This window comes from Chiloscyllium punctatum, chromosome 50, assembly GCF_047496795.1.
Source record: "Chiloscyllium punctatum isolate Juve2018m chromosome 50, sChiPun1.3, whole genome shotgun sequence".
In the NCBI taxonomy this organism is placed as follows: domain Eukaryota; kingdom Metazoa; phylum Chordata; class Chondrichthyes; order Orectolobiformes; family Hemiscylliidae; genus Chiloscyllium; species Chiloscyllium punctatum.
This window is the reverse complement of record NC_092788.1, coordinates 28,516,804-28,539,530: the sequence shown is the minus strand read 5'-3', so window position 1 is coordinate 28,539,530 and position 22,727 is coordinate 28,516,804. Positions and strand designations below refer to the sequence as shown.

General features: G+C 43.9%; 1 protein-coding gene across 3 annotated transcripts in view; it reads right to left on the bottom strand.

Moving 5' to 3' along the window:
• mecp2 (methyl CpG binding protein 2) overlaps window positions 1-22,727 on the bottom strand; it is a 67,946-nt gene that overhangs the window by 7,336 nt on the left and 37,883 nt on the right. For 2 of the 3 annotated variants that reach the window (XM_072566542.1, XM_072566541.1), the window contains exon 2: window positions 1,399-1,737. In XM_072566542.1, the coding sequence (XP_072422643.1) occupies window positions 1,399-1,737 (339 nt within the window). Of the gene's footprint in view, window positions 1-1,398; window positions 1,738-4,916; window positions 5,034-22,727 lie in introns of all 3 variants that reach the window. The other variant, XM_072566540.1, reaches the window with a different exon arrangement.

Genomic DNA, 22,727 nt, shown 5'->3' with positions numbered 1-22,727 from the left:
TGTAAGAATACCAGTTCAAACAGAAAAATATTGCCAACCGATCAGCACTCTCTTCTCTTAAAGTTTTGATGTTGGCTTTCACCTTAAATTGGTTTTCTTGCAAATTGATTAAAAAAGTGTTTTTCAGAACTTTCTAACTTTATCCCTCAACAAATAAAGACCAGCTTTTTTTTGTTTCATTTTATATAAAAAGGTGCAGCTGATGAATCAGATAAATACCAATCTTACAAAGTTCTTCCACATACCTCCCTAGTTAAACCATATTTGGATGATTTCGCAGAGAGTTTAGGAAATGTATTGATCAAGAAGAGACCAGATTTTATCCTTGCTCTGATGAATCTCAACAGCAAGGGTCAGTGCCTCCAGTTAAAAGAAGAGACAGTCATTCGAATAGTCTCACTCCTGGTCAAGTAAGAATTAGCTGTGATGTCCCCAGCACTTTGATGTGCATAGGGACATGAATTGTCTTTTGAGTCAGGAATTTGAGGTCAAACAAGCGCATGGATTTCATTGGTAAACTGCCCAAATGCATAACAGAGCAGCACTATCAAACACGATTTTACACCAAACCACAAAGGTATTCCAACAGTGACTAAATGCTTCAATAAAGAGGTATTAAGGAACGTCTATAGAATGGGAGGGCAGATGAAATAGTGAAGGGAGGAAATTCTGGGGTGCGGGGTCCCAGGAGGCTGGAGACATGACCATCAATGGTGAGTGCTGGAAACATGGAAAGAATGACAGGCAGAAATTGGAGGAACAGAAATTCGAGGGCTCTAAGCGATTACACAAATTGAGATGATATTACAGATATAAGGAGAGTTCTAAAGGACTGGACAAGGTAACTGATAAGAGGGGTGTACAGACCAGAGATGGTGACAGAGATGGGGAGGGATGTAGAGACTGGAAGGAGTTTCAGAAATGGGATTGGGTGTAGGGGCTGGAGGAGGTTACAGAGATGGGGAGAAATGTAGGGGCTAGACTAGGCACGAGAGAAAAGGAGGTGTATATGGACTAGAGGTGGTGATGGAGATAGGGAGGGTATATGGACTGAAGGAGATTACATAGATGGGGAGGGACTGTGGCTATGGATGGATTTGAAAACCAAGATGAGAACGGCAAAAACTCAGATGTTGCTGGACTTGGAGTTAATGGAGATCAGTGAGCATTAGGCTGGTGATGGGCGAGCAGGATTTGGTGCGAGTTGGGATTGGTTCGAATTTAGAGCTGGCATAATTTGGGAACTTGGCTTTTGGTAACAAAAGCACGGATGAGACTTTTAACAGACGTGATGTGCAAAAAAAACCAGATCCCACAGTGAGAGATGCTGAGTCAAGAAAGGACATTCCAATGAACACATTCTGAAATGGCTGAAATACAATTTTCACAGCGACCTACTTGATAATGTACACGTCGTACTTTCCCGCTGATCGGCCTGACTTCCTCTGCTTTAGCTTCCGTGTCCAGCCCTCAGGAAGTGTGGGGTCATCATATAATGGGCCTCGGTCTCTGATCAGAGAGCGCCTTGGCTTCGGAGTGGAAGGGGTGGCCGCAACAGCTCCCTCTTGTTCCGCTGTTTCAACTTTGTTCCCGTCAGCTGGCTCCGGGACCAGAGCTTCCGTAGGCTGGGCTTCTCGATGTTTCTCGTCATCTCGCTCCTCTTTTTTCTTATGTTTCTTCACTTTCAGCAGCTTCTCCCTTTGCCCAGCCTGCTCGTGGTCCTCTGATTTCTCTTCGCTGCAATTTTCAAGAAAGGAAAGTAACTTAGTTTTTGAAGCACAAAAATATATGCTACAGCTCACAGAAAATAAGAGCAACTGTTATTTAATGATCCTTTAGAATTTCCCTGTTCCCAGGACAAAACACAGACAGTGCAGGTGGCTCAATTCAACTCACACCTGGATGACAAACATAGTAATTTACCCACGTCACCCTTCATCCCAATCCAGCAAACACAGCCGACACCACATCAAGCATCCACTCCCTCCACCAATAGCGTTCAGTAGCACAGTACACACTAACTACAGGATACACTGTAGAAATTCACTAACGATCCTTAGACAGCTACTTCCAAACTCAGGTCCACTTCAGATTTTTGACTTTGTCCATCTATTAGGTCAGAGGAAGCAGATATGCAGGAACACTGATTGCACAGTTGCCTCCAAGCCACTCACCTTCCTGATTTGGAAACAAATGAGCATTCTTTCAATGTCTCGGAGTCAAAATCCCCGAACTCCCTCCCCAGCAGCATTGTGGGTCCACCTATGGACTGCAGTGGTTCAAGAGGGCAGCTCGCCACACACCATCTCAAGGGTAACTAGGGAAAGGAAATAAATGCTGACCCAGCAGCCAGCAACGGCTACAATTTCAGACTCAAATTTTTAAAAAACCAAGGCCAACGCTCAAGGGATACAAATTCAAACCTCACTGCAGAAGCTGGTGGAATTTAGATTCAATTGATGAATCTGGAATCAAAACTGGATTTAGTGATGGTGACCCTGAGACTTTGATTGTTACTGTAAAACTCCTCTGGTTCAATAATGTCCTTTAGGGACAGGAAATCTGCCACTCTTATCCAATCTGGACCACGTGACTTTCATGTGATATTAAAGAGTTAATTTGCTCTGCTGACCTGCATAAAATTGAATGCCCCAGGGGTAGGGTGGTGTGTCTTGGTCTTATAGGTGGAATGTGGGAGGTTTACATGGCCATTTCCTTGCCATTCAAGGATGATTTATATTTTTTATCCAGAAATCAATAAGAACATTACAGTTGGAATTTGACTACTCCCCCATAGTTACAAAAACAATTTGCAACAAATTTGACCATTAAGGGATGATTTACATTACATTGCCTCTGGAGGTGAGGTCACTGCATTGTAATCGAGTGGCATATGACTGTGAGAGAGTGACTGGGGGGGCAGCGGGGTTGTCTTGTGGGCATTACTAACGTGATGTAAAGATTTAGTATAAAGGAAGGACTGTTTCGTTTGCTCAGAGAGAGCTTTTGCCATGACCCCGTAAGCCCTGCAAGGGGTGTTAAGGGTTTCGCCAAAGCTTGTACTGTACTGTGCTTAATAAATTTGACTGCTCGTTCACAAAAGTTGGTGTGTTGCAGTTGCATCAAGTGTGTAAGAACCTCAGGAAAAAGAACTTAACACCCAGATTAACAGCAATGTAGTTGACAAAAGAAAGCAACTCACCAGACCATAAAATTATAAAAAAATATATAATGCAAAGTGCTGGAAATCTCAGAAAATAGAAAATGTCAGAAATACTCAGCATGGCAGGCAAGTCCTGTTGCAGTGTACACTTGCGCAGTGAAATGAAAAATGCAAAACGGTGGATGTTAAGACATCAGTGGTAGGACTGCCAACTCGGGATTAATCCGAATGGAGCAAAGATAGCTTTTAGGAGAGTGATATGCTCTTCCTGTCGGATGTGGAAGTTTAGGGAGAGTTTCCATTTTACTGATAATTATGTCGACAGGAAGTGTCTTTGGTAGCAAACCCTATCAGATTGCATGGATCGGTTGGAGTGGCAGTGAGAGCCAATAAGGAATTTACAAGAGTTAGGGGGTGTGATGGATAGCAGTTATAGGAAGGGAGAAAGGCCACAGATACAGTCAGGTAGATGGGTTAACTCTAGGAAAGGTAGGAGGGGTGGGCAGGTAGTGCAGGAGTCTTCTGTGGCTATCCCCATTTCAAACAAGTATGCTGTGTTTTGGAAAATGTAGGGGGTGACAGATTCTTGGGGAAAATAGCATGAACCACCAAGTTTCTAGTACACTGACTGGCTGTAAAGCAATGAGGGGCATATCAGGTTCCAAGCAATTCATTGTGATAGGGGATCTCTAGGCAGAGGCACAGACAGACGTTCCTGCTGCCAGCAATGAAAACTCAGAATGCTGTGTTGCTCTCTTTGCGACAGGATCAAGGATCTCTCAAAGAGGGTGCAGAACGTTCTCAAAGGGGAGATGGACCAGCATGAGGCCATTGTACACATTGGAACCAACAAAATAGGAAGGGAAAAGGATGAGATTCTTAAGGGAGAATATAAAAAATTAAGCAGGAATTTAAAAAGGACGCCCTCGGCAGTAGTAATATCTAGATTACTCCCGGTGCTGTGAACTAGTGAGGGTAGGAATAGAAGGATAGAGCAGATGAATGTGTGGCTGACAAACTGGTGCAGGAGAGAAGGGTTCACATTTTTGGATCATTGGAATCTCTTCTGTGGTAGAAGTGACCTGTAAAAGAAGGACAGTTTGTACCTGAATTAAAAAGGGACTAATATATTGGCAGGGAGATTTGCTAGAGTTGCTCGGGGGTAGGGGAGTTAAACAAGTATGGGGTGGTGGGGGGGACCTAGGTGAGGAAAGAGATCATTCCAAGACTGGTACAGTTGGGAAAAGGAGTGGGTCAAACAGTCAGGGCAAATAGGAGCAAAGCAGAGAGTAAGGTTGGACTGATAAATTAAACTGCATCTACTTCATCTGCCTTCCCCATCAGGCCTCTTGTATTGAACTCAGGGCACAGTTGGAAACATTGGACTGGATATCACAGCAATTACAGAAACATGGCTCAGGGATGGACAGGACTGGCAGCTTAACATTCCAGGATAGAAAGGAGGGCAAGAAAGGCAGTGGCATTTTTGGTAAGGGACAGCATTACTGCTGCTCCTAGGAACAGATCCAGGGAAGTTATTTGGGTGGAACTGAGAAATAAGAAAGGGATGATCACCTTAATGGGATCGTATTACAGAAACCCTAATAGTCAGCGGGAAATTGAGAAACAAATTCGGAAGGAGATTTCAGTTATCTCTAAAATAGTGCCTGCAAACTTGGAAGTGGGGCAGCATGGTGGCTCAGTGGTTAGCACTGCTGCCTCACAGCGACAGTGACCCGGGTTTGATTCCTACCTAGAGTCTGTCTGTGTGGAGTTTGCACATTCTCCCCATGTTTGCTCCTGGTTTCCTCCTGGTGTTCCGGTTTCCTTCCACAGTCCAAAGGTGTGCAGATGAGGTGAATTGGCCATGCTGAAATTGCCCATAGTGTAAGGTACATTAGTCAGGTATAAATACAGATTAGGGGAATGGATCTAGGTGGGTTACTCTTCGGATGGCTGGTGTGGACTTGTTGGGCCAAATGGCCTGTTTTCGCACTGTAGGGTTTCTAATCTAATCTAAACTTGGAACAAATAGATTATTTGGGCTGCCAGAGGAAGTAGTGGAGGCTAGTACAATTGCAACATTTAAAGGCATTTGGATGGGCATATGAATAGGAAGGCTTTGGAGGGATATGGGCCGGGTGCTGGCAGGTGGGACTAGAATAGGTTGGGATATCTGGGTCAGCATGGACGGGTTGGACCGAAGGGTCTGTTTCTATGCTGTACATCTCTATGAGTCTAATAATAGAGTGATTATGGTAGGGGACTTTAATGTTGTTGTGGTTCTGTTCGCCGAGCTGGGAATTTGTCTCCGCAGAAAACAGCACAGAAGCGCTTCACAGGAGGCTCCCAAGCACTGAGGATGTCACCTAGACAGGGGACAAAACGTTTGCAAGACAAATTCCCAGCTCGGCGAACAGAACCACAACAACGAGCACCCGAGCTACAAATCTTCTACCAAACTTTGAAGGGGACTTTAATGTTCCAAACATAGACTGGGACTGCCATAGTGTTAAGGGTTTAGATGAAGAGGAATTTGTTAAGTGTGCACAAGAAAAATTTTTGATTAAGTCTGTGGATGTACCTAACAGAGAAAGTGCAAAACTTAATTTACTCTTGGGAAATAAGGCAGGGCAGGTGAGTGAGGTGTCAGTGACCATTATTTTATTATTATTAAAATAGAGGTAGAAAAGGACAGACCAGATCTAAAAGCTGATGTTCTAAATTGGACGAAAGCTAATTTTGTGATATTAAGCACAAACTCTCAAAAGCTAATTGGGGGCAGATGTTCGCAGGTTAAGGGACGGATGGAAAATGAGAGTCCAGAGACAGAATGTCCCTCTTAGGGTGAAAGGAAAGGCTGGTAGGTACAGGGAATGCTGGATGACTACAGAAATTGAGGTCTTGTTAAAGAAAAGAAGGAAGCATAAGTCAGGTACACACAAGAGAGATCTAATTAATCTTTAAAAGAGTATAAAGGCAGGAGGAGTATACTTAAGAGAGAAATCAGGAGGGCAAAAAAAGGGGATGAGAGATAGTTTTGGCAAATAGAGTTAAGGAGAATCCAAACAGTTTTTATAAATGTATTAAGGACAAAACGGTAACTAGGGAGAAAGTAAAGCCCCTCAAAGGTCAGCAAGGCAGCCAATGTGTGGAGCCGCAGGACATGGGGGAGATGCTAATCGATTATTTTGCATCAGTATTTACTGTGGTCAAAGACATGCAAGATATAGAATGTGGTGAAATAGATGATGACATCTTGAACAATGTCCATATTACAGATGTGGTAATGCTGGATGTCTTGAAACACGTGAAAGCAGATAAAGCCCTAGGACCTGATCAGGTGTACCCGAGAACTCTGTGGGAAGCTACGGAAGTGATTGCTGGGCCACTTGCTGAGATTTTTGTATTATCGATAGTCACAGGTGAGGTGCCAGAAGGCTGGAGTTTGGCGACCGTGGTGTCATTATTTAAGAAAGATGGTAAGGAAAAGCCAGGGAACTATTGACCGGTGAGTGTGTCATCGGTGGTGGGCAAGTTGTTGGAGGGAATCCTGAGGGACAGGATTTACATGTATTTGGAATGGCAAGGACTGATCAGGGATAGTGAGCATGGCTTTGTCCATGGGAAATCATGTCTCATGAAAGATTGACTTTTTTGAAGAAATAATAAAGAGGATTGATGAGGGCAGAGCAGTGGCCATGATCTATGTAGATGTGATCTATATGGTCTTCAGTAAGGCATTCAACAAGGTTCCTCATGGGAGACTGGTCAGCAAGGTTAGATCACATGGAAGACAGGGAGAACTAGCCATTTGGATACACAACTGGCTCGAAGGTAGAAGACAGAGGGTGGTAGCAGAGGGTTGTTTGTCAGACTGGAGGCCTGAGAACAGTGGTCTGCCACAAGGATTGGTGCTGGGTCTACTGCTTTTCATTATTTATATAAATGATTTGGATGTGAACATAGGAGACCTAGTTAGTAAGTTTGCAGATGACACCAAAATTGGAGGTATAGTGGACATCAAAGAACGTTATCTCAGATTACAACCGGTTCTTGATCAGATGGGCCAATGGGCTGAGGAGTGAGATGGGAGTTTAATTCAGATAAATGCGAGGTGCTGCATTTTGGAAAAGCAAATCATGGCAGGACTTATACACTTAAAGGTAAGGTCCTGGGGAGTGTTGCTGAACAAAAAGACCTTGGAGTGCAGGTTCACGTACCTTGAAGTAGAGTCGCAGGTAGATAGGATAGTGAAGGGCATTTGGAATGCTTTTCTTTATTGGTCAGAGCATTGAGTTGAGAGCTCATGTTGTGGCTGTACAGGACATTAGTTAGGCCACTTTTGGGATATTGCGTGTAATTGTGGTCTCCTTCCTATTGGAAGGATGTTGTGAAACTTGAAAATGTTAAAAAAAAATTTACAATGATGTTGCCAGGGTTGGAGGATTTGAGCTATAGGGAGAGTCTGAATAGGCTGGGACTGTTTTCCCTGGAGCGTTGGAGGCTGAGGGGTGACCTTTATAGAAGTTGATAAAATCATGAGGGGCATGGATAGGTTAAATAGATGGGAATATGAATAGGAAGGGTTTAGAGGGATATGAGCCAAGTGCTGGCAAATGGGACTAGTTTAGTTTAGGATATCTGCTCAGCATGGACGAGTTGGACTAAAAGGTCTGTTTCCCTACTGTACAACTCTATGACTCTACGACCCTCGTTATTTCCTTTTAAATACAGAGACAAAACACAATCACACTTGTGATCCTCTTGTATGTTGGGGCTCTGAATTCAAGCAGACCTCAAAGCACGCCCACATAGGAGCAGGAATAACAAAAAGACAAATGCAACAAAAGGACTCCTTCAGTTATTGTATCACATTTGACACCATAAAGTACCTCTCAATGAGTTGAACTTTTCTCAAATATGCTACTTTATCTGCAGGTATTGATCTAAAGAACAGTGACTGGAAATCCAGTCCTTTCAGGATTAGGCACACATTCAAACAGTAACTCCCTTTTAATAGGTCACAGACTGAATGGGAACAAAAACACTGTTTGGTCAGTGCAGCTGCTGAATGATTCAGACACCATCCAGTCCTGCCGTGAAGATTAATATTGCTCTTGCTGTACTGCTCATTTGCCTATGAGGCTACACCTCATTCTGCCTTCTAATTCAGAAATCCTTATCCCGGAGTTACACTAGTCATATCTTGGTAACAGGGTCAGATGTTAATGGGGAACAGGCAGAAAAGTGAAGTTGAGGCTTTGATCAGCTAAGATGTGATCGTATTGATTAGCAGGGGAGGCTGAATGGCGTCCTTCTGCTTCTAATTCTTGTGTGCAGACCCGCTCAGTTCCAGGAAGGAGGTGCCACGTAGAAACTGGTTCTGTTCCCCTCCTCACCCACAAACAACAGAACTGGGGCAAATTACTCCAAGTGAAGAAATCAAATCATTCAGTAAAGACGCTGACTGTACTTTTTATTAAGGGGGCAGGCTCTGTAGAGGAAATGCAGTTTTACAACGGAAATTAAATGAGTCACACGAGCCTACTCAATACTGACCACCAAGTCAAAAAAGATTCCACCCTATGAATATTCTTGCTTTTCCATCACCCCCACTCGTTCCAATTTCCCCCTTTCCTGTCGAAATTCCAATGGGAGGAATCTCACTGGAATGAGTCACGCTCCATGCAACAAGATAGAGACTAAGCTTCAACCTAGAGACACCACAGGAAGTGGAAGCCAGCCTACACATGCGCACTGTACAACATCAGGCACTGGCTGACAATTAGGGACCATAGCAATAAATCCTCTTCCTTACACTGTTGTGCTGATGGTGGGGATTCAACACCCATTGTTTCTTGTCGGAGATCAGTGAACTCAGTGAAAACCAGAATCAATTCACAAACTTTTCTGCTCAGCACAGTGCAGTGCAGTTCCACACTTTCAACAAAGCAGGTCAGAAACCATACATAAAGCCCTATACTTCTCCTGAGCTTTTCAGGATCTCAGTACACCCAAGAAAGAGCCACAAGGTGGGTTTACAAAACATTAAGTAATTGAACATAGGTATATGGTCAGCATCTGTCACCTATCCCTAAATGCCCTCAAGATATTGGTGGTGAGCTGCTCTCTGCACTCCATCTGCTGTCAGTATGCTACAGCGCTGTTAGGGAACAATTTTAACCAATGACAGTAAAGAAACAGTGACATGCAGTTTCAAATCAAAACAGTGTGTGGCTCAGAGGGAAACTTGCAGGCAGTGGTGTTCCTATGTATCTGTAGAATATAGAATCCCTACTGTGTGGAAACAGGCCATTTGGCCCAAGAAGTTCACACTGACCCTCCGAACAGTAACCCACCCAGACCCATTCTCCTATTCTAACACTCTACATTTACCCCTGACTTACGCACCCCACCTACACATTCCTAAACACTAATGGCAATTTAGCTTGGCCAATTCACCTAACCTGCGCATCTTTGGACTGTGGGAGGAAACCAGAGGAAATCCACACAGACACGGGGAGAATGTGCAAACTCTACACAGACAGACAGTCACCCAAGGCTGGAATCCAATTCAGGTCCCTGGTGCTGAGGCAAGAGTGCTAACCACTTAGCCACTGTGTCCTTATCCTACCAGGTGGTAAAGGTCATAAGTACAGGAGACACCGCCAAGAGATCTGCTAGGGATGTGCAACGCCTCTCGCAGATGGGACACTGCAGCCAGGGAGAAAGTGAGGACTGCTGATGCTGGAGATCAGAGCTGAAAATGTGTTGCTGGAAAAGCGCAGCAGCAGGTCAGGCAGCATCCAAGGAACAGGAGAATCGACGTTTCGGGCATAAGCCCTTCTTCAGGGACTAATCACTTGAGGGTGGATAATCTGCCAATAAAGCGGGCCCACTTTTTCCTGCACCCTCACTCTCTGCACGTGACCTCCAATTGAAAAGGCAGACAACAAAACCAATGCAAATGTCTCAAAATTGACTGACACCCCAACTGTGAGCAACAGATTAAATATGCAGCATGGTGGCTCAATGGTTAGCATTGGTTCAATTCCAGCCTGAAGTGATTGTCTGTGTGGAACTTGCACATTCTCCCAGCGTCTGCACGGGTTTCCTCTGAATGGTTCAGTTTCCTCCCATAGTGTCCAGGGATGTGCAGGTTCGGTGGATTGGCCGCGCTAAGTTGCCCTGTAGTGCCCAGGGATGTACAGGCTAGTGCATTAACCATGATAATTGCAGGGATAGGGTAGGGGTATGTGTCTGAGTGCGATGCTCTTTGTAGGGAAGCATATGTTGGCCAACGATGGAAAGCATACATTTTGTTTATTCCCCATATTTCTATCAGGAGCTGTTATGTCCACAGCTCTGCAATCAAACTACCCGTGCAAGATTTGTACAACAACGTCCTCCTGTCAACGCCAGACTAACAGCTTAACTCCAGGTTATTCCCATGAAACAGGTGACAGAAAGAACAGCAGCAACCCACAGCAAGTATGGATAGATGCTGGATTTTAATTATCGGTTATCCCCTCATTTGTAGATTTCAGATGGATAACTTATATTTCTTTGAAACATCTGCTGCACTCTGGGTCAAAAGATTGTGGATTTGGTTCAAGTTCCACGCCCAGAGCTCGAGGCCATAATCTAGGCCAGCACTCCGCTATATAACAGAGGGTGTGCCCCGATGCCAGACAGGATGCTCAATGGAGGCCATGCCAAATGCTCTCCACTGGCGTAGCTTTGGGAAAAAAAACAGTCCGGCTCTTGGCCAAAACTTCCTTCTTGATAAAGTACAATTGTATGGACCAATCAGCACGGCCTTGCACGAAATGGCTGCCCAGTTTGCCAGCATAAGCCACTGCGTTTTCAATTTAACACAATGTCCAAGAAGTGCCTGAAAAATATCATGTGCTCCCTAAATAGATGCAGTAAAATTAAACTAACATGATTCAGTCAGTGTTGCAGCAAAGAAATATTCTATGCTTGAAAGTGTTAAGGGGGCTGTTGGACTACACATCGCCCCTTTTAGCTCCTTTCTCCCTATAATGCCCATTCTTATTAATTTTAACAACTTCTTGAGAATCTGGATCCACAACACAAAAAATGACCAGAGGTGAAATCCTGCAGTCACTGCAATGGACAATAGTAAGCAGGAAGGCTCTGAGTTTGGAGTCAAGGCATTGCTGGTGGAGGAAGCACAGAGGGAACAGTACTCTGCAAATGGGCCTACTATCTACGATCTGGGAGCAGCGAGAGAGAAAAATGCAAATAGAACAAATGAAGATGGGCAATAAATGCTGACCTAGCCAGTGACACCTTGATCTCTTTGAAAGAACATTTGAAGAAAATATCTGTTTTTCACCAATGTCTCCAAGACTGCTTTTTTTTTGGAGGTGGAGGAGGAAGAGGAGGATGTGAAGAACCCACATCAATTGGATTTTTCTGCATCAAAAAATAGATAGCCACTACATTCCCCTATCTCGGGGTTTTGAGACAGGGGAGAAACAAAATACGAGGGTGACAAGTCTCAGCTTTGAGTACAGGGAACACGCAGTCTGACTATAGAGTCAGGAAGCACACCAACAAAATTGGTTTAATAGCAGTAGCAGTGACAACACCAAACTCTCTTTATCTGGTCTGATAAGTTGAAGATAATAGTTGGCCCCAAATTATTCTTTTGTAAATTTCCCAAGTTCACATAAAAACACTAATAATGATCACAAACACTAGATGCTTGTGCAAATTGTAAAGCATGCCCTCATTTCGGCAAAATTTAATCTTACTTGTTTTGGATTGATCGCTGACTCCTGAGTAAGAGGGGCTTGAGACAGGATACTGTAGATAAAACAGGGCTGACACTGGTTTCTACTCCAAACACAATTAAAACAATCAGATGACTCCAGAAACTGTCAAGCCATTGCTGAAGAAGAGAATACATGTTCACAAAATGTGTGCGGGGAAAGATACCAAATCCTCTATCTTGGACAAACACAGTGCTTTTAAAACTTCAAACATGCTCTCCTGGTGAGGAGGACTGAGTAGAAATCCCACTTCCAAGCAATAAACCTGAAAAGCTGGACAGATGGCATTAACTGCTGACATGCTTTACTTAAATCCCCTCAGGTATTCCATCAAAGGTAATTGCACAACTCACTGGAACAAAACTCTGTTGGTATAAGGATGCTGCCTGAGAACAGCTAGTAGTTTAAAATCATTAACGTGTTTAGAAACAAGTTTGAGAAGTTGCTTCTTCCTAACCATTCTTCCCTAAAAGCAAACAAGGTGGCTCAGTGGTTAGCACTGCTGCCTCACAGCGCCAAGGACCCAGGTTCAATTCCTGTCTAGGGCAACTGTATGTGTGGAGTTTGCACATTCTCCCTGTATCTGTGCGGGTTTCCTCCGGATGCTCCAGTTTCCTCCCACAGTCCAAAGATGTGCAGGTTAGGTGAATTTGCCACGCTAAATTGCCTGTAATGTTAGGCGCATTAGTCAAAGGTGAATATAGGGAATGGGTCTGGGTGGGTTGCTCTTCGGAGGGTCGGTGTGGACTTTTTGGGGCGGCACAGTGGCACAGTGGTTAGCACTGCTGCCTCACAGTGCCAGAGACCTGAGTTCAATTCCCACCTCAGGCGACTGACTGTGTGGAATTTGCACGTTCTCCCCGTGTCTGCGTGGGTTTCCTCCGGGTGCTCCGGTTTCCTCCCACAGTCCAAAGATGTGCAGGTTAGGTGAATTGGCCAATCTAGATTGCCCGTAGTGTTAGGTAAGGGGTAAATGTAGGGGTATGGGTGGGTTGCGCTTCGGCGGGGCGGTGTGGACTTGTTGGGCCGAAGGCCTGTTTCCACACTGTAAGTAATCTAATCTAATCTAAAAATGCCTGAGAGAGTGGGAGGGTTAACGTCAGTAGAAAGCTATGAAATGCCCTGTGAGCATATAAAGAATTCCCTTGCTTAAAAAATTACTGCAAATGTGTACATACAGTTAAAGCAAAGACACCAAAGGAGGCTTTGAACATTCCAAGACTTGGGGCAGAAGACCTAGATTGCAAGTTTTTCAAAAATCTTTATTATTTTCCTTATATGCTTACAACCACTTTAAGTGAAATATGGCTTTTCAGACAGTCAAAACCAGACTGTCTGAATAAAGACCAGCTTCAGGCAAAAATAAAGTCGGGGCAGTGCTTGGGGTGGCATTGTAACAACACAGCCTGAGAGCACTGTGCTGTATAGATATACATGATATGGCAGTGCCGCTGTTGGACTGACACCAGGTTATAGTCTAACAGGTTTATTTAAAATCACAAGCTTTCAGAGTGCTGCTCCTTCATCAGGTAAAGTCTTGATTATAAACCTGGTGTAGTGCGACTTCTGACCTAATACAGATATATGGTGCACTGGCACTGTTCAAATGCCTGGACCAGACACTCTGGAATTCCCTTGCTAATCTCCTACAGCTCTCTCCCTATCGCTTCTTCAAAACTGACATCTTTGACTGAACCTGCCCTTCGAGCCTTTGCGTCTGTCAAATTTTGTTCTGGAACACTCACATCAAGCTCCTTGGGACGTTTGTGAAATATTTGGAAGTGCTACGTACACAAAAGTAGCAATTCTCCAAGATCAGACCCAAGCAATTCATTCCCAGCCATCTGTTCTTCTACATGAACCCTTCCACTACCCAAACCATTCAAAACCCATAATGAAATTGCTGCTGTATTAATACATCTATCCTGAGGGGTCTTGACAGGATCGATGTGGAAAGACATTCCCCTCTTGTGGAAGAAACTAGACCTGGGAGTCACTATTTAAAAATCAGGGTTACCCATTTAAAACAGATTAGTTTCTCTCAGAGTACCATGAATCTTTTGAAATCTCTTTCTAAGAAGGTGGTGGAAGTCGTCTTCAGGTCGACTGAATGGATTCTTGTTTAATGAGGCGGGGAACGCAATCAGGGGTAGACAAGAGTGAGGATTTTAGGCTGGGCCGTGACCTTATAGAATGGCAGAGCAGGCTTGGCTGGCTGAATAGCCTGCTGTAGCTTCTTGCTTATGTGTTAGTGAGTACCTTTGTGTTGTGTACTGAGCTGTCTGAGACTCCCTACTGAAAAAGTCATCACTGTCTGTGTGTCTCGCTGGAGCACTGCAGCAGTGTTTCTCTGCTATCTCTGGCAACAGCACAAGATTGGGACTCTCTATTTTTCTATCCTCTGCACTATAAATAGCACTCTCCTCTACATTCTTCAGGTATCACTCCAGGCAAGATGCGCGAGTGAAATCCACTGTTGTTTCATTCTTAAAAACAAACATCAAGTAACATTTTTGCAAATGGAAAATTTTGAGAAGTAAATGGCAATTTAGAGCCAAAAAAGGGAACATACTATAGTGTGTGTCGGAGGAAAGAACTTTTTAAAGCAAGATGCGGTCATGCGGAGAGGATGTGTAACTTGAAGGTTACGGGTGCACATCTGCATACTTGCACTGCCCTGTGGTCAGACAATTTGCTGTGTACGATCATGGCTGAAGAAGGGGTGAAGTCAAGAACAGTCACAGAGTCATAGAGACGTACAGCATGGAAACAGACACTTTGTTCTAACTCTTCCATGCCGACCAGATATCCGAACCTAATCTAGTCCCATTTGCTTGCACATGGCCCATATCACACTAAACCTTTCCTATTCATATACCCATCCAAATGCCTTTTAAATGCTGTAATTGTACCAGCCTCCACCACTTCCTCGAGCAGCTCATTCTACACATGCCCCACCATCTGTGTGAAAAAGTTGCCCCTTACGTTCCTATTATTTCTTTCCCCTCTCACCAAACCTATGCCCTCTAGTTCTGGACTTCCCCACGCCAGGGAAAAGACCTTGCCAATTTATCCTATCCATGCCCCTCATGATTTTATAAACCTCTATCAGGTCACTCCTCAGCCTCTGACACTCCAGGGAAAACAGCCTAGTCTATTCAGACTCACCTATAGCTCAAATCCTCCAACCCTGGCAACATCCTTGTAAATTTTTTCCGAATCTTTTCAAGTTTCACAACATCTTTCCAACAGAAAGGAGACCAGAACTGCACGCAATATCCCAAAAGTGGCCTAACTAATGTCCTGTACAGCCACAACATGAGCTCCCAACTCCTATACTCAATGCTCTGACCAACAAAGGAAAGCATACCAAATGCCTTCTTCACTATCCTGTCTCCCTGAGACTCAATTTTCAAGGAGCTATGAACCTGCACTCCAAGATCTCTTTGTTCAGCAACACCACCTAGCACCTTATACACTTAATGGTAAGTCCTGCCATGATTTGCTTTTCTAAAATGCAGTACTTTGCATTTATCTAAATTCAACTCCATCCGCCACACCTCTGCCCACTGGCCCATCTGATCAAGAACCTGTTGTAATCTGAGATAACGTTCTTAAGAAAAAGGAGGAAGCATAAGCCAGGTACAGACAGGAGAGATCGAGTATAAAGGCAGGAGGAGTATACTTAAGAGGGAAATCAGGAGGGCAAAAAGGGGACATAAGATAGCTTTGGCAAATACGGTTAAGGAGAATCCAAACTGTTTTTATAAATATATTAAGAACAAAACGGTAACTAGGGAGTGAATACGGCCCCTCAATGAGCCGTATGTGTGAAGCCACAGGAGATGGGGGAAGATACTAAACGAGATATTTACTGTGGAGAAGTACATGGAAGATATAGAATGTGGCAAAATAAACCTCCAATTTTGGTGTCATCTGCAAACTTACTAACTAGACCTCCTACGTTCATATCCAAACCATTTATATAAATGACTAAAAGCAGTAGACCCAGCACCAAAGCTTGTGGCAGACCACTGTTCTCAGGCCTCCAGTCTGAAAAGCAACCTCCGCCACTACCCTTTGTCTTCTACCTTCGAGCCAGTTCTGTATCCAAATGGCTAGTTCTCCCTGTATTCCATGAATTCTAACCTTGCTAACCAGTCTCCCATGAGGAATCTTGTTGAACGCCTTACTGAAGTCCATATAGATCACGTCCATTGCTCTGCCCTCATCAATCCTAGTTATTATTTCTTCAAAAAACTCAATCAAGTTCATGAGACATGATTTCCCAAGCACAAAGCCATGCTCACTCTCCCTAAATTAGTCCTTGCCATTCCAAATACACGTACATCTGTCTCTCAGGATTCCCTCCAACAATTTGCCCACCAGTCAATAGTTCCCTGGCTTTTCCTTACCATCTTTCTTAAATAATGACATCATGGTAGCCAAACTCCAGCCTTCCGGCACCTCACCTGTGACTATCGATAATACAAATATCTCAGCAAGCGGCCCAGCAATCACTTCTCAAGGTTCCCACAGAGTTCTAGGGTTGACCTGATCAGGTCTGGGGATTTATCCACTTTTATGCGTTCCAAGACATCCAACACCATCTCCTCTGTAATGTGGACATTTTTCAAGATGTCACCATTATTTTGCCACATTCTATATCTTCCATGTATTTCTCCACAGTAAATATCTCGTTTAGTATCTCCCCCATCTCCTGTGGCTTCACACATACGGCTCATTGAGGGGCCGTATTCACTCCCTAGTTACCGTTTTGTTCTTAATATATTTATAAAAACAGTTTGGATTCTCCTTAACCGTATTTGCCAAAGCTATCTTATGTCCCCTTTTTGCCCTCCTGATTTCCCTCTTAAGTATACTCCTCCTGCCTTTATACTCAATCTCTCCTGTCTGTAACCTGACTTATGCTTCCTCCTTTTTCTTAACCAAAACCTCAATTTCTGTCGTCATCCAGCATTCCCTATACCTACTAGCCTTTCCTTTCACCCTAACGGGGATACACTGTGTCTGGACCCTCGTTATCTCATTTTTGAAGGCTTCCTGTTTTCCATCCGTGCCTTTATCTGTGAACATCTGCCTCCACTCAGCTTTTGAGAGTTTGTGCCTAATACCATCAAAATTAGCTTTCCTCCAATTTAGAATTTCAACTTTTAGATCCAGTCTATCCTTTTCCATCACTATGTTAAAACTAATAGAATTATGGTCGCTGGCCCACCAAGCTTTGCACCTTTTCTAGTAGGTACATCCACATACCGAATCAGAAGATTTTCTTGTACGCACCTAATTCCCATCCATCTAAACCCTTAACACTATGGCAGTTCCAGTCTGTGTTTGGAAAGTTAAAATCCCCTTCCATAATCACTCTAATATTCTTACAGATAACTGGAATTTCCCTACAAATTTGTTTCCTAGTTTCCCGCTGACTATTGCCGAGTCTATAATACAATCCTAATAAGGTGATCATCCCTTTCTTATTTGTCAGCTCCTTCCAAACAAGTTCCCTGGATGTTTCCTAGGAACATTCCCCCTAAGTACAGCAGTAAAACTATCCCTTATCAAAAACACCACTCCCTCTCCACTTTTGCCCGCTTTTTTATCCCTCCTATAGCATTTGTATCCTGGAACATTAGGCTGCCACTCCTATCCCTGAGCCACGTTTCTGCAATTGCTATACCATGCAACTATTCCTCTTCCACAACGGCATGATCGTTAGCAGGCTGAATTATCCTTGCATTGGTGTATCACTCTTTCACATGCTCAGTTAAAGGCTCACCATATCAATACACTTCAGTTGCTGTACAGCATGGCACTGACATCTCTCACTCCAGTGGGCACTGTATTTAAGAAAAAGGATCCATTTGCATGATTTAAATCAGCAGTCTGCAAGATGGCAGAACTGGTGAACAGGGATGGGAAGAGACAAATGTGGGAAGACTGTCAGGTTAGAGACAACTTTTTTTTTTAAAATGGAGGGGAGGTGAGAGGGAAGGTTGCTAGGCTGTGAAGTCATTTGGAAACACGGACAATAATTTTTACATTAAAGTATTGCCAGAGCAGGAGTCCACATAGGCCCATGAGCACTGGGATGACAGGTGTACAGGACCTTGTGCAAGCTCGGACGTAAGCAGCAGAGGTTTGCATGAGATTGAGCATAGCCTAAGAGTCAAAGCTTTGGAAGCCCCATGTTTGCTGTGGTGTTGCCAGAGTTTAGTCAGAGGCTCTCTGCCTATCACCAGCCACGAGGGATCAGGTTCACAGAATCAGGGAATGGTTAGAGTACTAAGGTGAGATGTAACTAGCTAGGAAATGGAATGTCTGCAAGCTGGAAAAATAAATATTAACACACAATGTCCACCAGTGAATATAAGAAAGAGATTCAATTGAAAGGTTCAAAGTGCAGTACCAATGACAGAAGCCATTTGTTCCATGTCGAGAACTGAAAATGCCACCAAAAGAAAAAAAATCACGACAAGCAGAAATATATTGGATTCTGGCCATTACTTGTAATGAAGCGAGTGACTACTGCACACCAGTGCAGAACTGCAAGACAGCAGGCAGAATCAGGCTGTTCTCATGGAATATTCTTGGCTGTACAGGTGACTGGGTGAAGGCTGTGGTCTGCAGGGAAAAGATAGCTGAAAGAAGTTGAAATGTTGGCTTCGAGGAGCTGGCAATTCGTGCAGGAAGGGACCCACACTAACATCCGCGACGGTCATCATTTCAAGGTGATGCAACTAACTACCTCACAAGGACGTAACTTATGCAACAGTTTGACTCTGTTAACTGACGAGCAACAAATCTGTTACAAACGTGATACAAGTCACATTACAAGTCATCATGTAATCTGTTTATACAGCACGGTAGGCATGCAATCTAAATAATGAAACACAAATGCTCATTTTAAACGTAAATTGATCAAGTTGTTTCACAATTCCACCCCCACCCACATCCAGTGCTGCAACTGCAACATCTACCAGTTCTTTAAAATGTAGCTTAGAGTGTGTGGTAGCAAGACAGGTATCAGCTCGGGATGGGACATAGTCAAGAGGCCCTATGAGCTGGGTAAGCTCCTCAAAGAGATTCAAAAGCACGCTGGACGTTGTTGCAAGATGAACTGACCAACTCCGCAAAAGCAAGCTAGCTGGCTGCTCAATTCATTGTTGATGGTGGATATGACAGTGCACAAAATGGCTGTCATGTTCACCTGGCCAAGTGTTAACTGCATTTCAAAACAATTTACTGTGCTCAAAGGTTCTCCAGATGGCATCGACTTGAAAAATCATTACATAAGCAAAACAATTGTATTTATCCCACTCCCTTCAACATGGCAACATGTCCTGAATTGCTTCATGGCAACAATTATCAAATAAAACCTGACTCACAACTACACCAGGATTTTGGGCATAGTGACCAAAAGTTTGATCAGAATGCTGTAAAGGAGTGCCATGGGGGCAGATGGCGAGGGAGTGAGAGAGAGGGTGAGTGAGGCGGCGAGCAAGAGAGATCGTTAGGCTGGTTGGGAGAATTCCAGAGATTAAGGCCCAGCAGCCAATGGTGGAGCAACAGAAATTGGGGGATGTAGGAAAGACTGGAATTAGTTCAATACAGAAACCATGAAAAGTACAAGGAGACTACAATATAGGGAGTGGTGTAGGGACAGAGCAGATTAGAGATTGGGAGGGTTTCATGGGTTGGAGGTGGTTACACAGGGTGAGAGCACAGAGGGATTTGAAAACAAGGATGAGAATTTTGGCACACTGATCAATTGGAAGACAATGTGGGTTGGCAAACAAGGTAGGGGAAGTAGAGGTAAGGTCTGAACATGACCTAGTGCAAATTGGATAGTGGACAATATTTTGTGTGAATCATGGTTTATTAGAGATTGCAATAGGCAGACAGTGTCACAGAGTCTTCCTTATAATCAGAGCAAGCCATTTGTTTCTGTTTCAAGAGGAGGGTGGTACAAGATAGCAGGTCTAATTGCCTCAAGATATTCAAAAAATGATTAATGAACATTCCACCATACTCACAAATCACCAAAGGGACGGACAAATCACAGAATTATCCAAAACAATTACCTAGATAATTAACTATAAGCTGACAGCACAGTTCTTAAAAGGACTATCTGTACCTGGTAATCATCTTTTCTGTTCTCTTTACTCATCTATCCTGAAGACAAGAAACAGACTGCCAGGAAACTACTGCCTCCCGACCATAGAGGAGTTACTAAACTTTCCCGGGAAGTGCACGAAGAAAGGTACCTTAAAACCAATGTTAATCGGCATAAGTGGTTAGCACTGCTGCCTCACAGCGCCAGAGACCCGGGTTCAATTCCCGCCTCAGGCAGCTGATTGTGTGGAGTTTGCACATTCTCCCCGTGTCTGCGTGGGTTTCCTCCCAAAGTCCAAAGATGTGCAGGTCAGGTGAACTTGCCATGCTAAATTGCCCGTAGTGTTAGGTGAAAGGGTAAATGTAGGGGTATGAGTGGGTTGCGCTTCGGCGGGTCGGTGTGGACTTGTTGGGCCGAAGGGCCTGTTTCCACACTGTAAGTAATCTAATCATTGATAAGCAATCGGACCTTGAGAATAGCAATGATCAGATGTCATGTTCCTCCTGTAAAATCAAACTTTATACATGGAAATTAAACGTTTGAAACTGTGAAGCATTGGGCTACATTTGACAGGGTGGGCTGGGGAGAGGAGGAGGAGGAAAAAGAAGAAATGACAACCATTGATTGAACCTCACCAGCTCTCAGGAAAAACATGGGCTGGACTTGCTCCTTGCAAGCCTACCTTGTGGGAATAAGGAGCTACTGAAAAAATAAGCTGGTTAAAGTGAGGGACTTGCATGCTAACTACGAGGAGATTCTAGTGGGAATGGATTTTAGACCCGAGAGAGGCAGCAAGCAAGAGTAAGTGCTGTCTTCTCTGAGACAGAAGGTGCAGTTGAGAAGGGACAGTATCAGACACATTGCAGGACACCCCTGGATTGAGGCACCTAATCCTTTCTTCCTTGGTTCAATTCAGCATTAAAAACTAGCGCACCTGTACTCACCAAGCAACTTATGACACATTCACGTCAATCTGAACTGACCTTCCAGTGTCTTATTAATATGGCGGGTGGGCAGGCAGCCAGTTTTGATGCCTGCCTCCAATATTATAGGGGAGGCGGGAGCTCAGGGGCTGAATGGGAAGGCCATGAGTCAGCCATGTTTGGGTGCCATCCACGTTCAACCCCACCCTGGGTGCAGAAAACACATCTGCCAGGAGCATTTAAATTCACAGCTATTGCTTACATGTACCAGAGACCTTTTTAAAGGCCTGGTAGTTTCTTCATTTTAAACGCTGAGCATGCCGTGCACTTGATGTCTTGAGTGAATCTGAAAAATAATGTTTTCACAGAAACACCATCACAGGTTCACTGTAGTGCCTGACATTTTTGGATTGATGTATAGCTGCTTTAGACCTGGGTGTAAACTTGGAAAATTTAACATTAACTTAGAAAATTTTGTATGGGAGGGGTAATGTGTTAATCAGGTTTCAGTGGTTTCATTATAAAGGACACCATCCACAGAAAAAAGGGATGTCTCTCCTGGCTGCTGAGTTTCGAACCAGGGGTTGACAGGCACTGGTGGTTGAAATATTTAGGACTAAAATAAGCAGGAATTTCTTCACTCAGAGTGTGATGAATTTTTAGAATTCCCACACTCGAGGGCTGTGGAAGAACAATCATTCAGCAGGTTCATGCCAGAAAGCAATAATTTCGGGAAACTCATGAGATCAAGTGAATCTCAAGAAGAGTATTGGGGAGTAGGGGCACTCTTAAGAGGGAAGTCAGGAAGGCAAAAATGGGACATCAGAAAACTTTGGCAGATAAGATTAAGGAAAAGCCAGAAAAATTTTACAAATACATTAAGAGCAAAAAAGAAACTATGGAAGAGAATAGGGCCCCTTAAAGATCAACAAAGTCATCAATATGTGGAACCACAGGAGATGGGAGAGATACTAAATGAATATTTCATGTCAGTTTTTAGTGTGGAGAAAGAAATGTAGGCTAGGGAGCTCAGGGAAATGAATATTGATGTCTTGAAAACAGTCCACATTACAGAAAAGGAAGTGTTGAAAGCCTTAAGAAACAAAAAGATGGATAAATCTCTTGATCAAGTACATCCCAGGATATTGTGGGAAGTTAAGCCATGGGCGGTACGGTGGCTCAGTGGTTAGCACTGCTGCCTCACAGCACCAGGGTCTCAAGTTCGATTCCAGCCTTGGGAGACTGTCTATGTGGAGTTTGCACATTCTCCCAGTGTCTTCGTGGGTTTCCTCCGGGTGCTCCGGTTTTTCCTCCCACAGTCCAAAGATGTGCAGGTTATGTGAATTGGCCATACTAAATTGCCCATAGCGATAGTTGCATTAGTCAGAGGAAAATAGGTTACTCTTCGGAGGGTCAGTGTGGACTGGTTAGGCCAAAGGGCCTGTTTCCACACTGTAGGGAATCTAATCTCAAGAAATTGCAGGGCCCCCAACAGAGTTATTTGTATCAACTACAGCCACGAGTGAGATGCCGGAAGATTGGAGGGTGGTTATTTTAGAAATGATTGTAAGGAGAAGCCTGGGAACTTCAGACCTGTGAGTCTGACATCAGTGGTGGGTATGTGGTTGGAGGGGATTCCAACAAACAGGATCTATATGCATTGGAAGAGGCAAGGACTGACTATGGATAGTCAGCATGGCTGT